This window comes from Siphateles boraxobius, unplaced genomic scaffold (genome assembly GCF_051911475.1).
Source record: "Siphateles boraxobius isolate OS27281-9 unplaced genomic scaffold, OSU_SipBor_1 12, whole genome shotgun sequence".
NCBI lineage: Eukaryota > Metazoa > Chordata > Actinopteri > Cypriniformes > Leuciscidae > Siphateles > Siphateles boraxobius.
The window spans coordinates 13,857,048-13,874,946 of record NW_027508722.1 but is presented as its reverse complement, the minus strand read 5'-3'; the positions used below and the strand labels follow the sequence as shown (position 1 = coordinate 13,874,946).

Genomic DNA, 17,899 nt, shown 5'->3' with positions numbered 1-17,899 from the left:
ATGGGGTTATTTTCGTTTCCCTGGCCTGCATGTATTCTGACGCACTGATCAGGAAGATGAATAGTAGTCCAAATGTCAGCCTTGCTTAGGTTTTGTGCTGTAAATACCTGTTTGAGGTTCTTTTCTACATCATTTATTGACATCTCTCCATCATGTCGACTCACTAGGCCACCTCCCGATCCCGCAGTTTTTTTTTTTAGCCGCCCTTTCCTGCCCGCAGCAAGGTTCAAACCGCCCGCCCCCGCGAGATTTGCATTGGGTCCCGCGGGACCCGGCGGTACTCAATCCCAATGCAGCCCTCTAGTTCTCTGCACTGCTTATGCTCAATCTTAGAATGGGCCCAGGTTGGGACAAGCTCATCATTGGGTAGGATGGCTCTATGTGGAGGGTAGTGCGCTTTACAATCATATTTTTCAATTTTACTTAAAAAGTGATGTGTGCGTGTTCGCCTATTCGGGAAGTCACAGTGACATTCCAGTTTAAGTTTCAAGGGAGTAAAGTCTGTTAATGCCATTAAGAAAATGAAATTCTGTCAAATCAATTTTGTATTAAAGAAATGTTCATTTAAAAGCAGCGCTCATTCATCAGTGCATAATGTTACCCTACAGATGCATGCATCAACCGTCGCCGAGTCCGCTGTTGAAGGTGACGATCATCCATTTATAATCACGCGTAACAACACAGAATAATTGTAATTTGACCATCAGGTGCGGATACTTAAATCAGAGAAAATTATTGGGGCGGTTGGATGATTTGTTTTTGGCTGCGGATTTGGGTGACGTTGGAGCTCATCCGCTTACTCTACAGCAGTCATACTCTGCTAGGCGTTAACATCTTGCGGTGAAAACGGTTTATCAAGTTAGTGGTATTACCTCCTGCATATTCTATTTGTGCGTGACTGACATGAGCGCACACAGCTCGTGTCTTCTCCAGGTCATGCCTACCAGGTTGTTCATAAAAGCCGAAATGTGCCCAAGTAGTTTTTAATTACTCACACTCGCGTCTCGCCTCCCTCTGCCATTGTATGCTACCTCGACAAAGCACATACGGCATAAATGATGTCAGAAAAGCGCCAGTACATTATAATCAGTTATGGTCTATTACTGAACCGAAACCGAATCGTCCTCGTCTGCATCGCGATGCATCGTAGAAACGATTAAATTCGACACCCCTACTGGCAGGCTGAGGTCAATTCAGCTACTGTGGGGTTGTCAGCCTGGAATGAGAAGTACAGCTCTGTGTTATTGCCGTAACAGTTTTATGGGAAATTTTTTTTACCTGGATAATAAAACCTAGCAATGCTGTGTGGGAAGAGAAGAGGTCCTGGGAGTGAACCCTGGGGTTCTCTGGATACAGGTTGATGTGACTTAGGCACTTACACACTCACCACACACCAGCTATATGTGGAGAAGAGCGAGATAGTGATAGAGCCAATTCAGCGGATGGGAATTATTTGGAGGCCATGATTGATAAGGGCCAATGGATTTTGCCTACTCTTTACAAGAAGTACAATTTGATTTTTGAATGACCATAGAGAGTCAGGACCTCGTTTTAACGTCTCATCCGAAGGACGGTGCTTGTTACGGTATAATGGCCCCATCACAATACTGGGGCATTAGGGGCACTATACTGGGGCACACAGACCACCAGGTGAGCACCCCCTGCTGGCCTTACTAACACCTCTTCCAGCAGCAACCTGGTTTTCCCAGGTACTGACCAGGCTCAACCCTGATTAGCTTCAGTGGGCAACCAGTCTTGGGCTACAGGGTGATTTGGCTGTAGCCATATCAAGATTACACACAGTGTGGGTCTAACGCTCTCTGCCCTGAGGTCATTCTTTTTTTGTACTCTGACAGAGAGCAGAAATTAATAAAAGCACACTGAGAGATTGTGTGTTAGGGAGTTGACATATTGTATGTTTACTGTATGAGGGGCACTAGGAAATTTGGAAGGAACACTAGCAGATAACAAAATGGCAGGGAAAAATTAAAGAGGGAAAGTGTGTTTGTCTATGTGAGAGAGAGTGAGAAAAAGCATACTGGATTTGAAATCCATCTCACCTGCTGTATGTCTATCACCATGATTTTTTTAATGCTTATCAAACATGGTATTACATTTTCTAAGCATATATGAAAAGCACACACATTTGTCGTATTGTGGACGTTTTATGGACTATGATGTTACACTGAGCTATTTTCTACCCCCAACCTAATGCTTGCAGAAACCCTCATACATTATGGGGACTGTGGTCTAGATCCCACTATGTAGGTGATTTGTTTACTATCCTTTTAGGTTGAGGCCTTCAAGGTCAGTGTGTACTCTCCTAGACCTGTGTGGTTAAGGTCGTAAATCTGTGTTACATTTCCGTTTTATGACTGTCATTCACTATATCAAGCAAACATGCACTACATATAACACATATGAAACACATGTTTGTTGTTCTGTCATGGTATGGACTTGGTTATTTATTTTCATTTTTTTTATCACTTTACAATACTTTTCTATTTGTTAACATTATTTTGTTAATTGTTAGTTCATTGCTAATGTTAACAATTTTAAAGCTACTGTAAATTTTCCCTAGATTTTCATTAAGAAATTATTTTACATTTTAGATATTTGTTTAGATGTGTTTATAATGTTGTTTTCTTATTTTTGAGGGGGCTTTTGGTCCTCACAATGTAGGTAACATCTGACACACACACACACACACACACACACACACACACACACACACACACACACACACACACACACACACACACACACACACACACACACACACACACACACACACACACACACAGAGAGAGAAAGGGGTTGAAGAGATCCTTTCGCAGTCTAGCAATTAACATATATTATTGCCTACAGATCAAATAGAAAATTCTAATTAATTCGATCAGGACAAATTCATTGTCTCATACAATAGGGCATGCCAATTTACAAAGCCATACTGCATCACATTAGAACACACACACACACACACACACACACACACACACACACACACACACACACACACACACACACACACACACGCACACGCACAGATAGTATGAGAGATGATAATCTATAAATAGCGAGGGCACAGTAAGACTCTCCAGGATTGGGTATATTACAGCTGGACTGCTGCGTCTAGCCGTCTTTTTGTGTAGAATAAACCATCCCCCTCCCTCCATCTCTCTTTCTCCCTCTCTCTCTAAATACTAATTTTCTCATCTCATTGTTAAACAGTTCTGTTTGAAATCATCAATCCCTCCATCTCTCCCTTGCTGAACTCAACGAAAAACAGATTGACCCTCCCTTTTTTACACCCTTTCTGCATCACTGAGCTTAAGACAAATACATATAGAAACAACCCAGTGCATGTTTTATACATGAGTAAAAGAGAGAGACAAAGATATCACCTCATGGTAATTAAACGAATATGCAGGTCAGGATGGAAAGAAGGTTAAGAAAATGCAGAGTGAAAGAAAGAGAGAGTGGGCGGCAGTGATCTCCAGATAACAAAGCCACTCCTCCTGTGTGTGTTTTTGCCACCAAGACACAGTGAGGGACCAGAATGAACAGAATGACAGGAGAGAGAGAGCTTTCAAGTTTTGAGAGCCTCACAGGAATATCCTGTGGCGAGATCCCATGATTTTCCAGTATTGCGGTAATGAGTGTTTGTGCGAGTTTGGTTCAGTGGTCAGGGCAGTGAAGGGGGGAGAGAGAGAGAGAGAGAGAGAGACATCTGTACTACATTGTGAGAGCTCTAGTAATATAGGCAGAGACAATCACAGCCACGCAGGAGTGCAGTTGCTGCAATGGAAACCTGTGCTATACTTTCTTCACATTTCCAGTTCTCTGTGAGGTTATATTAAAGCCCCTCTGTGGTGAAAATCAAGTTTTTAATGTTGTTTATATGTCTGTATGGTGTTTTTAATATGCTTCAAGACAAACCATGTGTCAACACCATTGTTGAGTATTTTCTCCTTAAAACTTCAGTGAACCAAAGACAGTCTCAAAAATGCTGTTGGAAACAATATTTAGCTGGAAATCCGACATCACAAACTACCTTGTAACCAATCACGTCAACGTGTGATCATCAACGAGTGGATCTCTGAGCTGGTGTGAGTGAGTGGAGGCGGGGCTAAATTCATAGATGCATATTCATAGAACCGCGTATACTAAATGAGACAAAGGTGTAGAGTTACATTCAAGCTGTTTTAAGGCATGAACACATTTTTTTCAAGGAAAAAAACACATAAATATGTTAGGTTTTGGTGATCAAAGATGAGTTATAAAGGACAATGAAACAAAGATTTTTGACTACGTTTTAGACGAAAGTACTATTTCTGTCCTTCTACTTCAACGTTTAATTTAATGATTCTTTGTAATTATTTGTGCAATTTAATAGCATTTTCTTTTCAGTGTACAAATACACCTAAATAAAATATTTACACTTTTTTCAAACCTAATTAATTTTATAAAATTGATACCCATAATCTGGGATTATGACTACATCAGTGTCATAATAAGTGATAATATTGTTAATTTCCGACACATTGACTTGGATGCTAAAAGGTAAAACTGCACAGAGAGGGAGGGAGGGAGAGAGAGAGAGAGAGAGGGAGAGGGAGGGAGAGAGGGAGAGAGAGAGAGGGAGGGAGAGAGAGAGAGAGAGTGAGAGAGAGAGAGAGAGAGAGAGGGAGAGAGAGAGGGAGGGAGAGAGAGAGAGGGAGAGGGGGGAGGGAGAGGGGGAGGGAGAGAGAGAGGGAGAGAGAGAGAGAGAGAGAGAGAGAGAGAGAGAGAGAGAGAGAGAGAGAGAGAGGGGGGGGGGGGAGGGAGCAGCATGAGTGGAGAGAATCAGCAGTCAGAAAAGAGAAAGGAGAGAGAGGAGGAGAGAATGTATGGTGAAAGGCTAGCGCTTCCTTGCTTGTATCCAGGGCCTTTGTGAATAAACCATGGGATGTATCGGCTCCCGAACCCTCAGTAAGACCCTCTTCTTTTCTTCTACTTTCTGGCAGGGTGCACGTTAATGGGGGTACTAAGTGTGAGGGGTAATTATCGTGCCGGGAAGGGGGGTTTGCTGGTGTGTGGCTGGCGATTTTCGCTCCACGTTTGAGATGTGTGAAACGAATTTGGCTGGTGGAGGGTTACGTTAAACATCCGAGCTGTCACATTGTGCGTTCGGCGTGTGGCGGCTTGCATGTGTGTTTTTGTGTGTGTGTGTGTGTGTGGATTCCAACCCACATCTCTTGATTTATGTTACTGCAAGGTCTCAGTGTGTGGGTGGCAGAGATGATGGAGCGATGAAATGCAGTGATAGAGCTTGTTTACGGCGATTAAAGAGAGTGAAAATTTCTATTGTTGGAGATGCTCTCATGGTATCGTGTTGCACATTGAAATCAGATTGAAAGTGAGAGGGAGAGATCGGAAACATGCTGAATTTCATTGCAGTGAGAGGGGGATGGAGGGAGGGGTGATACATGCAGGAGAACTGAGAGAAAAGTGTAAGGGAGAAGAGGGAATCAGGTTGGGACCATCCTGAATTCGAAACACAGTTGACGAGTAAGTGTGAAAAATTATCAGTCCTAGCTGGACCGGTGGTACATTTAAAGGGATAGTTTACAAAGAAATTAAAATTCTGTCATCATTTATTTACCCTTATGTCGTTCCATAACATAAAAGAAGGTATTTTGTGAAATATCTTAAATAGGTTTTTTTTTGTCCATTGAATGGAAATCTACGTAACCAAAACTGTTTGGCTTCAAAATATCTTTTGTGTTCTGCAGAAGTAAGAAAGTCATAGGCCTACAGGTTTTGAACAACATGATGATGAGTAAATGATGACAGAATTTAAAAAAAAATCGTGAACTAAGCCTTTAAATACACTTTAAATCGCGTTAAGGTATTCCTGAGGAGAATGGTTGGTAAATGTAGGCTTGACATTAATAGAATAATGTATTTTCCACTTAGTTTTTTCTACAGCCTGCAATAAATATGCTTTTAAACCAGATCACTGCATTGATTTGGTGCCTTTCCTTAAAAGGTTTGTGGCATCCGATTCTATTGTTCTGAAAGAAAGTTTTTCAACAGCAACTATTCTTTTTCTTTTTCTTTTTTTTGCTGTCCAAAAATTATAATCTTATATGCTAATGACCTCAACATTAATTCTTGTTATTTAGTTTTTACTAATACTTTTGCCTGGTCAGACTTATTGATGAGAGACAGTAAGCAACATGGACAGCTTAATTCTTCCTAAATTTGTCCAAAGTAACATTAGAGAATATTAAAATATTATTATAAATATAAATAAATATGTAAAAATAATAATTGTATTTAATTATTGTTTATTTTATTTATTAATTGATTATTATTTGTTATGTCATTTATTTGATCAATTATTCATTATTTTTTCGGTTCCTATTCATGTGGGGGATATGTACGTACAAGCAAGATGATACTCATAACTATATTGTTTATGAATAAACTGAATATTAATATTATATTATATGATGTTTAATTTATGATATTTTAGAATATTGTATTATATGAATTGATAATGATTAAAGATATTCATATAATATGATTTAAATGTAACATATTTCTTATTAGGTTTTGATGAAGGGATACTTAAGCCTCATTGGTGGAGCTGTAGTTGGGAAACACTTTATGACACAGTTATAGTTTCAGATGCACTGTATCATGGGAAGTGGTGCAGAACAAACTGACTTTGTCCCAGAAAATGCACATGTTCAACATCAGCACTACAGTACATTAAATCTCCGATGCAGAAACTGTGTCAAACTTCTCTTGGTGGGCCACCTGCCTCACATCCACACTGAGAGAAGGAAAGAGAGAGCGAGAGGGAGTCAGGTGGAGGAACAGAAGAGAGGAGGGAGGGTTTGATAAATTGTGTTTATAACACAGCACAGCACTAAAATGGAGGTCAACAACACTGTGCGGGACCTGTACAGATTCTGTTTTGAGGTACATAATCAAGAGCCAAAATCAATTCAGTCAAACTATTCATGACATACTGTGAACCTCATTTAAATATATGGTTTTGTACTGTTACATAAAAGTGATTCATCCGCAAACATAAATGGGTCGACGGTTGAAAGAGAGGCTTCTCCATTACATTTGACTAAAAATCATACATAATCTAACAACACATCTGTTATCATAACTGCTTTTAAAATAAACGAAAACATTTTTTCAATACACACAGTTATGTTACAATGCCTTGGCGAGTATTCACATAAAGAGTCAGTTGTGTCTTAAAGGGCACTTATTATGCCCCTTTTTACAAGATGCAAAATAAGTCTCTGATGACCCCAGAGTGTGTATGTGAAGGTTTAGCTCAAAATACCCCATAGATAATTTTTTATAGCATGTTAAAATTGTCACTTTTTGAGGATGAGCAAAAAACACGGCGTTTTTGAGTGTCCCTTTAAATGCAAATGAGTTACTACTCCCTGCCCCCTTTCAAGAAGAGCAAGGGGCTTCACAAGCTCATGCAACAAGCAAACAGGATAATCTCATGCCCTGAAATGTCAGCGGTGTTCAGTTTGAACCGGAGTTGGACAATAATGCCTACAGAGCCAGAGAATTATACTGCATGGAGATAGAATAGGTATAGTTTAGTTTAATTACGGTTATAACTTATGTTGTCACTTTGCTTTTATCCACTACAAGCCTGTTGTCCGTAAATGCATGTCATTCCGTCGGAATGATGAACAAAAAACTACTAATGAGTTTTATGAACTTTATTGTACATCACACAAAAGATGAAGCATCCGTTTTCACTCCAGAAAATCAAGTTGAAGCGCTGAATAAAACAGTACAAGAAGTGTGCATTAAAGTCTTATCCATAAACTCTTTCTCTCCCTTTAATTATCATCAACATACACAGCGAATTACACAAAAACTCTTGTTAAAACTAACAGTAAAATATCTACCTTATTCCTTTTCATGGGGTGCTTAATAAAGTGGTAAACTTTATATCCGTAAAACAATTCTGATGAACTGAAATAAAGTGTCCACATTTTGGGGGCGCATTTCCTTCAAAAATAAAAGTTGTCTACAGCGGCTCTGTTGTCAGGAGTACAGGACGACTCACCCTCACATCCAACAACAAAACACCTGAGTTGCTTACGAGACATTCTTGTCGCTACAGCTGCTCCAGCGTCGAAACAATGGCGGACTGCGTACAGCTCACTCAGAGTGGGTCTATGCTAAAACTGTAGTGTCCGTCAACAGTCGTAGGATGTTTTTATTTTAAATATCAGTGTATATTGTGCTAAATACCTTAAATATCTAAAGCATTTTGTGGTTTTGAAGTAGACTGAAGTAAATTTGTGTATGTCAGTTAAAGGTGAAATATGTAATTTTTAAAATCTTAAAATACTTAAGATTGTTCCCGCTTAAAGATGAACTGAACCGAAAAAAATCAACGTTGATAACATGTTGTTTATGACAATTAAAAGTAATTTACATTAAACATTTTAACTAAAAATATCAATATAGCTTTTTTTAAGCAGCAAAAAAATTGCGTTTGTTACGCTGGCAATTTCGATGACGTCACTGGCATGGTAGGACCCGCGAAGGTATATAGGCAACAGCTGCAAGTCCTATATACACACACTAAAATGAGTCATTTTAATGGCATGAGTTATGCATTTGAGCATGTCAGGGACAGGCCAGTAGTATCTGACTACCACTACATGGAGGACGACCAGTTTCAGGCTCCACATACAGTACAGGTTCGTTTGGGGGGAAGTGTGTGGGCGCGGGCGCTGTCGGAGCATGGACACTGCACCGGAGTCGATCTGTTGCAGAGAGGTCAACCTGGAACATTTATTGATCGGCAAAAATGCATCACCATGCACCGTTCATTTCGGATGCTGTGCGGTGAGAGAGACGTGTTGAGGGTGGCTATGCTATCTCTAAGGGATGTCCGAGCTGAGACACTGGAGCGCCCCAAAAGTAGCTGGTATGTAACAGTGTATTTTACGAATTGGCGACTGGGCTAGGCTAGGCTAACTTATATCCTTTTCTCAGACTGTTAAGGTTAACAGCGTACCGGCAGTTCACTCTTTGGGCGAGGGGGCATTTGGCAAGGATGAATAAGATTCGTTCCCATCCTGTGCAGTGAACTAACGTTACATCTTTTTCTTTTCCCCTCAGCTGAATATCAAGGATTCTAGTATGCGTTGGACTTGTAGCTAAATAAAACATTTGATGTCTGACGCTTCATGTACTCATTGACGTTTTCAACACATCTGTCTCTCGTACCTAGGATTAAACACTAGAAATCACGACTAGAATAATTTTGTTGACAAGGCCAGGGGTAGAGAGAAGCTAGCTCTGCTAGTGTTGGTTGGCAACGGAGTAGCCTACCATGCCAGTGACGTAGTCGAATGTTGAAATCCAACATGGCGGCGCCCGTGTAACAACAACAACAACATTTTCAACGTACCATTTTATCCCTTTTAACAAATTCTGCCATTTTAATAATTGTACCAATGAGAATAAATAAAATACATCTGTTATATCACATTTTTTCAAATTTCAGTTCAGTTCATCTTTAATATGCTGAGACAACTTTACATTAACTAGCCAGCAACATTGGCTCATAAACCCTGGAGGTTTGTGGGGGAAGTCCCGGGGATTTGTTATTTGATATAAAACTAATAATATAGGCTATGTTTTAACTTTATTTTGATGGTCCCTTTTTAACACATTCTGTTGACTATAAGTAATGTTGCACCTACATGTCTACTTACTCTCATTAGAGTGTTAGTCGAGTGTTATTAGACTTATAGTTACTTGTAGTAAGTAGATTTTCTGTTGGAGGACCATCACAATAAAGAGTTAGCAGATATTAAGCAGACAGTCTACTAATACTCTAGTTAGTTGACATGTAGTTGCAAAGTTACTACAGAATGTTCAAAAGGGACCATCAAAATTAATTGTTAACAATTAATTAAATCATAAAAAATGCAAAATTTAAATAAGTTAAAAAAAAACAATTTTAAATAATAAAATAGAATAACTTACTAAAAAAATTATTTGTTGTCATGTGACCAAGGGGTTTTCCTGACAAAAGTGTGGTCTTAAAAAACTGCAGCATCTGGCGCTCAACATAAACATTCAAGAGGTGCACTACAAAAACATACAAGACCAGACAAGAAACAAACAATCCATGTACTTACAACAAAAGACAAAAAATTGAGCATGAGTATCCAGATCCCGACACTGAACCGAAACCGAACCAGACAGCTGTGTCAGGATCCAGACACCATTCTCCAAAGACTCAACACACCACATGGACGAGAGAGCGCACTGCCCGAAAATCACTTAAAGCTGCATGCCATGCGTACACAGAGACAAGACAGTAGAATGCATGAATGTCAGGATCCTGTCACCAAACTAAGAATCAAGACCAATCAAAGTGACAGGACCCTGACAATAAGTAGTAAACATCCTTGAGTGGTAAAAACTCTAATGTGATTTGAGTTGTATGCAGTATTTGATTTATTGTGGTTTTAGAAGCATTCTCTTTTTGGGAAACTGAATTTTTTAATTATAAATTTAGTTTTGTAGTGGATTAGATCTTCATACAGAGGCATTGAGTAAAATTTTAAAATGAATTAAAATGATAAAGATTTTAAGATAATTAAAATGAATGTTTACACAGGTGGTTTAGTAATAACAAGGTAAAATCGTAACGGAGTCGACAGAGTGTGTGGCTCTTCATACACAATTATTGGGTAGAGTAAAGCAGACAGCGTACTATGAGACATCATCATCTGTAACAGTGTGTGCAGTGTAGGATTCTGGGTGTTTACCACTTTCTCTGTCTAGCTCTGTAGCCCAATATCGATTTGTAAAGTGAAGCCTTGTGACATGAAGCCAGTGGACGCCATAAAAGACTGGACACACTCTCATCCTGGATCCTGCTGAGATCAATGTAGTAAATGATTCAAAACAAACAAGCACATTAAGCTCCATACTGCGATAATGCAAATAAAGCTTCACAGTTTTGTTGCAGTAACAGATTTGGTGCAGAATTGTGTGGGCTTATGAGCTGCCTTGAAATGCTTTTTTTTTTTTTTTTGCATCCATTATCACAGTCTCACCACAAAGGCTCAAAACCAACAATCACTATTCATCATGGTACCAATAATTAAATTTCATGCATTTATAAGATATGTGATCACACAAAAACGTTGTCCTGTGTGGATATTGATTTCATAATTTAATGGCACAGCAGCATTTCAAACATGCAATTATCCTTGTAACCGAGAGCAATAACTTTTTATTACTTTGAAAGCTTGTTCAATTACTTTTTTGCATTAGTTTCTGCATCATCTCTGGCTCTAGTTTATTGTTAGTTCTAAAATCACTTGACAGTATGTCTGTGCCACGGTTACGTTAGTTTCTTTGTATTTTATGGGACTTTCCATTACCAGTATCAGCTCAACTCGCCTCGCCTCAACTCGGCTCGGCTCGCTTTTCACTCCGTTTTACATTACAGATAGTACCTCCCCAATAGTACCTGGTTGTCATAGCGACGCCACAGGAACTACGCGACACACACCCGCTACCCACACACAGGACAATGGAGGAAATCGAGTGTAGGCTGTTTTTGATCCTCGGGATGTGGCTATTTCTCACAGCAAGAAGACAAACGTTGTTTCAGGAGAGGCTGAGGGCAGCAAAACAAAACACTGCTGAAAAAAATAGCTCCGTCTGGTGCGTGCAATGATGACGCAGTGAATAGTGACGATTCTCTCTGACCAATCAGCAGTCTGCAGTGTTTCACGTCACATTTTAGTATCGCCTCAGCCCGCTTAGAACCTTGCCGGAGGTGATACGAAAAAAAGTACCCGAAAGCAGGTACAGGTACAACTTTTACACAGTGGAAAACCAAACAAAGGCGAGTCGAGTCGAGTCGACCTGGTACTGTGTAGTGGAAAAGCACCATTAGTTTGGCTTTCCCCATTTTTGTTTTCCTCAGTTCTTATTCCTTGTTTGTTTCTATGGACACTGATTATGTTATGCACCTGTTTCGAATTTCGTTCATTAGTATATTTAGGTCCTTAGTTTTTTCTGTTCTATTTCATCTTTGTATAACGTAGTAGTTATGTATATTGTTCCTGGTGTTCTTCAACATGTTCCTTTTGTGGATTTATAATTTAAGACTTTTCTTTAATCTCCATCATCGTTGATTACTACAGCCACAACGCGTTACAGAATGTACGGAAACCCACAACAAAAATTAAAATGGACTTACCAGCAGTCCGCCTGCTCTGCCTAGAACAGGAGCAGCGTAACCTCGAGGACCACACGTGGAACTTCATAGACCTGGCGTGTCTCACCCACAACCCAGATCGTTTGCTTTGAATCTTCTACTACACCAGCCTCAGTGAGCGATCCAAGGCACACCTTCCTCGGGGGAATTTTGCTGTGTTTGTGGAGGGGGTGCTGGTGAACAACGGATCTCTGTTTACCATTTGCCCACTGAGCAGAACATCACCAGACCCAGAGCCCAGCCAGACTTCAGCCACGCCCACCACGGACCATAAGCTTGAGCCCAACGCAGACTGGGAGACCAAGCCAGCCACAAAGACAGTGCCGGAGCTGAATACTGAGGCCATCTTCATCCCAGAGCCTGAGCCCCATAGAGAGTCTGACCAGGTGTGTGAGCCAGGACAATGTTGCATTGAAGAGGGCATTTTAGTGGAGTACGAGAGCATTGGACGGAGACCGCCCATACTCCCGCCGCCAAGTTGTATCTGGCCTCTGGGAATTATTTTAAGGATTTGGAGGAGGATATCCCAGATATCCCAAAGAGGAGGATTTGGTTCTCAGTCCCTCCGGCTCCGCATCATCCTCTAGCACCCTGGCTCCAATTTAGATTCTCTTTATTCTCTGTTGTCGCTTGGTCTCATCACCTCTTCGGCTCCGCCTGGGTCTCCTCCTCCATCAGCTCCATCTCCGTCTGTCGTCCCCCTGGTTCTGTCTGCAAAGTCTCCACCATGACTCCTCCGTCCCTCGACTCCGCTGTGGGTCTTCATCCTGGCTGTCTTTTAGGTCACAGACATCCTCCCTGGCTCCTTCCTCTTCATCATCTTCACTGTGGCATGATCTCCCTCTGCCAGCCTCCTTTCGTCCTTCTCCAGCTCCACGTCCTCCACTGAAACCCCCTCCGTACTCTGTTGAGGCGAGGATGCGCCTTCCGGGAGTTCTTCTTCATTGTTAGTTTCTATAGACGCTAAATATTATTTGCACCTGTTTCGTTCGAATTCCGTTCATTAGCCTTCTTGTGTATTTAGGACTTTAGACTCCTCTGTTCATTATTATGTGTCGTCTTTGTATCACATGGTTGTTATTTATATTACATATATTACTGATGTGTATATTACTTTTATGTGTTCCCTTTGTGGATTTATTATAAAAGACTGTTTCTTGAATTTCCGTCGTCGTGCTCTCATTACTACAGGCACAACCCATTACAGTCTGGTTTGCTCTTTGGCATCAAATAAGTGTGTTTGCTTATCCTTTCTCCGATATCCACTAAATTATGTCAGACCGTAAGGCTGGAATCACACTGGAAAGGTGCTTTATAAAAAAACTCAATCAGGCTGAACCCCCTCAAATATTTTATCAAAAGCCATTTAGATCAGTGGCAAAAAGTAAAATCGCATTATATAGTAAAATAGTATTGCATGCTGCTGCACGTGAATTAGAGAAACATGATTTTTCATCATGAATCAAAGGCATTTTGATTCTTCTCATGTTCTATTTGCACTATGGACGATTTTGGCAAACATTAAAATTATTTTATTTTTGAGTGAGCTAACAGTCTTCAAGGTTCACTAAGGCCAAAAATAATGATTTATATTATAAGAGGTCAGGTCAAATTTAGTGGAAAATGCTGTCCTTTAATGATCATAGATGTTATTCCACGTTATAAGCAAACAACAAAGCACAGTTTTCTTGCCGCTAAAAACAAACATTTTGGAAGGAAAAGACTAAATATAAATGGAATCCGTACACAAAATGATTCATAAAAAAATTGAACGAGAAACAGCGAGTGCTCTTTTCCATCGCAGATCTGTGGCGAAAGGACTAGAGCCAGAGTTGTGCTATCCGCTCAGATTGTGCTACCAGCATAGCATTCATGTGGTGTGATGTGGTTTGAGACTTTATTATTGTACAAGCCAACCCTAAACCCTAACCCTACCCTTAAAACAATTGTGCTGGTAGCGCAATCTGTTAGGTAGCATTTTTCGTCAAGACATCGGTCTGTCTGGGTTCAGGAAACCATTCAGGCTCGTAGTCAGCATGGTGAATGCCCCCGTATGTATACAAAAACCTATCATAAACTACAGGAAAGTTGCTGACCACTAAAATGTTCTTCTCAACTGCGATACTGCACAACAGGATAGTGATGGATCACATTAGTAGTAGTAGGTGAAAAACAGTATGTGACAAAAGAAGTGTGTCTGAATACACAGTACTCATAAAAGAGTAGGCAAAAAGTACCCAGATGACCTACTATTTCCGGTGAGATTCTGAAGTGTGCATACGATGGACACTTTATTATCCCATGAGGCCACACTGGTAGGTCACATGATAATGACAGCATGGCAAATGTAGTATGTCCGGATTACATTCATACAAACACCCATACTATAGATTAGAACACATTTTTAGCAGCCGTGAGGTAATTACTTATTCAAAATAAGTACCTACTCGAGAGTATGCGATTTCGGACACAACCATAATTTACTACCAATTTTACATCTGTAATGTGGATTGAAACGGGGTATTTAGCAAGAAAGATTTTATTTATGAGGAACTGACTCAGAATCAATTCAGAGTTAGAATGTGGGTTTGATAAAGCAGTGCTTTGGCTTTTTGTTAAAGTGATAGTTCAGTCAAAAATGAAATTCTGTCATCATTTACGTACTTTGGTCATTCCAAACCTTGAATCTTCTTTAAGATATTAAAGATTCTGGAATAATCTTTAAGATATAAGATATTTTGAAGAAACAAGATTGGAAGATTGTAAATTTCATTGTATGGACAAAACTTATTTTGTGTGCGACTGAGGAAAGTAAGTCATACAAGTTCAGAACAATGAGTGTGAGGTTAATTATGACATAATTTTTATTTTTGGGGGTGAACTATCCTTTTAAAGGGTAAGTTCAGCGTTTTACAAGTAAAGCCCTGCTTTAAGATCGTTTCTGATTAAATCAAACGGTTAAGATTAAAATTTGGACACAGCTGTTGTCCCGAGAATTTTAGGTTTTTGTGTTAGCACCCCCCCACCTCCACAATGGTTTCATAGGTGCATTGGAACAATCATTCATATAAACGCATTAAACTTTAGCAAACACAAAAACCTAAAATTCTCCGGACAGCAGCATGTGTCCAAATTTTAATCTTAACCGTTCGATTTCATCAGAAACGATCTTAAAACAGGACTTTACTTGTAAAACGCCGAACTTACCCTTTAACATTATCTAGTATAGTCTGTGCAAGTGACATCAGTGGAAAAGGAAAGTTATTTCAGAGGATGATGGATCAATGAATCACACAATATCATTAAGAAAATAAATAGTGAAAATGTTGGTTACGTGTTATATCAGTTTAAACAACAGAAGTATGCGCAGAACCAATACTTTTAACCATTAGATCCCTGAGACTTTAATGTATGGATGAGCAGGGCTGAGTAAGCGAGGGCTGTTGTGCATCTGGCAGGTACGCTCAGCAGTTTCTGAACTCAGTGCAGCATGCCATGGGCTTTGACACGAGTCTGCAGCGAGAGCTTCATAATGATCCCCTTGCTGCTGTGTCTCCAGCTGCCTGACTCAGCAAATATTAAAGCAAATAACACACGCACACATTCAAAACTCAGAATATGCATTGTATTAAAATCTTCACTATAGTGAATGTGAATGAGTGTGACTCGGCCATGGCGCTTAAGTCACTGGTCATGTAGTAATTTCACACTTGACATGCAGAGTATGGTTGATTCCCAGGACTAAACTCTCAGGAGGAGTGGCATTGTTCCTCAGGGAGTGTTATGACTCTTGGCTGGGTTTGCATGTATGCATAAAGAACAGGATATTATATTAACCCTGTAAAGTCTGACTTGAAATAATAGTCAAAGTCAGAATGGCCATATACTGTGTATATATATATATATATATATACAGGGGTTAAATAGGGATTTATTATGTGGGGGTGCTCTCCCTAGGGGGGTCCGGGGGCATTTCCCCCCGGGAATTTTTTTTTGAAAAATAAACCATTAAATAGCACTTTCTGGAGAGTTTTGTGCAAAGAAATGGAGAAATTGAGTATTACATGATATGTGAAAAACTGCAAGGTTAAGAGCATTTACTTTGCAACAGGTATTAGGACATTTAGCATTTACATTACTGCTAATCAGTCATCACTTGATTACACGTTGTAATACCTTGTTATGATATAGTGACCCATACAATGTGCCAAACATAATGTGCCACATGGAGAGACAGTGCAGCATATGACAGTAGCAACAGCTGAGAAGATTTGGGTCTGTGGTGACCAGGTCCACCTCATACAAACTTCCTTCTCCCATTCTCTCTCTTTACTACGACAACACACACACACACACACACACACACACACACACACACACACACACACACACACACACACACACACACACACACACACACACACACACACACACATAAAAAGGCAAAGTTTTGATTTCTGGCTCCAGTGGTTGCCTCATTACACAACCCACGTAAAGTTGATAATTCCGCGAATAACTGGAATTGCAGATTTCGAACAGAGATGGCGAAAACTGCGGACTGCAGCTTTAAGATATAAAAATGATGATAACACTGGTTAGTTTTACAATCAACATTTGAATTTATTTGTGTTTTACCTTTGTAATTTAATTTTGATTTTACATTTCATTTCATACACATTCTTAAAAACAGTACAGAGAACACACATCTATAACTCATCACTCATCTATAACTTCATTACTTCCCACAATGGCTGGTATGCAAACACCTCAGTATTAGTCTGCCTTTTCTTACACGCCAGGTGCTCTGCAGATCTCCTCCTTGCTACCCACTTTCTAACAAATTTAGTGGGGTCCCAAGATGCTAATGGAGGGCCAACAATGTTAACAAACATTAGAGAGGACACATTTTCAATTCTCAGCAGGGAACGTAAAGGTGTAACAATTGCATTCATTTCAGAAAAACCTCTCTCACATTCTGCACTACTTACAGCAACTGTTTCAACAGCATGTCTGAGTGTTAGAAGTGGTGTAGTCATGGGTTGACTGGGGTCACTTTTGAAATCCCTAAAGCTTGCCTATATTTTTGTAATATATTAAGCACTGTTACACTTTTTGAAACTATTTCAGCTTGTGTAGGCCTGTCACTGACAGGCTGTCAGTGCTTTCTGAACATATTGAACACACTTTTAAAAATACCGCAATAATACCGAACACTGTGATAATTTTGGTCATTTTCATACTGTCCCATCTCTACTGCCAACATGTTACAGAGCTAGTCATGCTAAACATGTCTGGAATATCACCCCACCTTTTGAAGAAGTAAGTCAGTTTCCTCTTCTTGGGTGAATATGCTCCACTCATTTCAATTTATCTCTGAAAGTTGGAGAATAAATGCTTGATTTAATTTTCATTAACCACAGAGCTTGGTGGCTAAAAGTAACTTAGGTCTAGCAAGTCTTACATTTCTGTAATTCACACAGATCAAATACAAATATGCTGACTGAATAGATTGCTAGTTAATTTTAAGTAGCCAGCTAACGTTAAATTAGCAATTCTCTTGGCAGTTTGCTGATAATCCGGTATCTGAAGTAAAATGCT

The 17,899-nt window shown here is 39.8% G+C and overlaps 1 protein-coding gene across 12 annotated transcripts in view; it reads left to right on the top strand.

The window, feature by feature from the left end:
• The window catches only part of fam131bb (family with sequence similarity 131 member Bb), a 77,085-nt gene that overhangs the window by 10,384 nt on the left and 48,802 nt on the right, over nucleotides 1-17,899 (top strand). For 3 of the 12 annotated variants that reach the window (XM_077208550.1, XM_077208545.1, XM_077208535.1), the window contains exon 1: nucleotides 4,855-4,971. The exons of 4 other annotated variants lie outside the window; for them this stretch is intronic. In XM_077208550.1, coding sequence (XP_077064665.1) covers nucleotides 4,944-4,971 — 28 coding nt within the window. In that variant the 5' untranslated portion in view covers nucleotides 4,855-4,943. Of the gene's footprint in view, nucleotides 1-4,850; nucleotides 4,972-17,899 lie in introns of those variants that run through there. 5 more of the 12 variants (XM_077208559.1, XM_077208527.1, XM_077208583.1 and 2 more) reach the window with 3 other exon arrangements.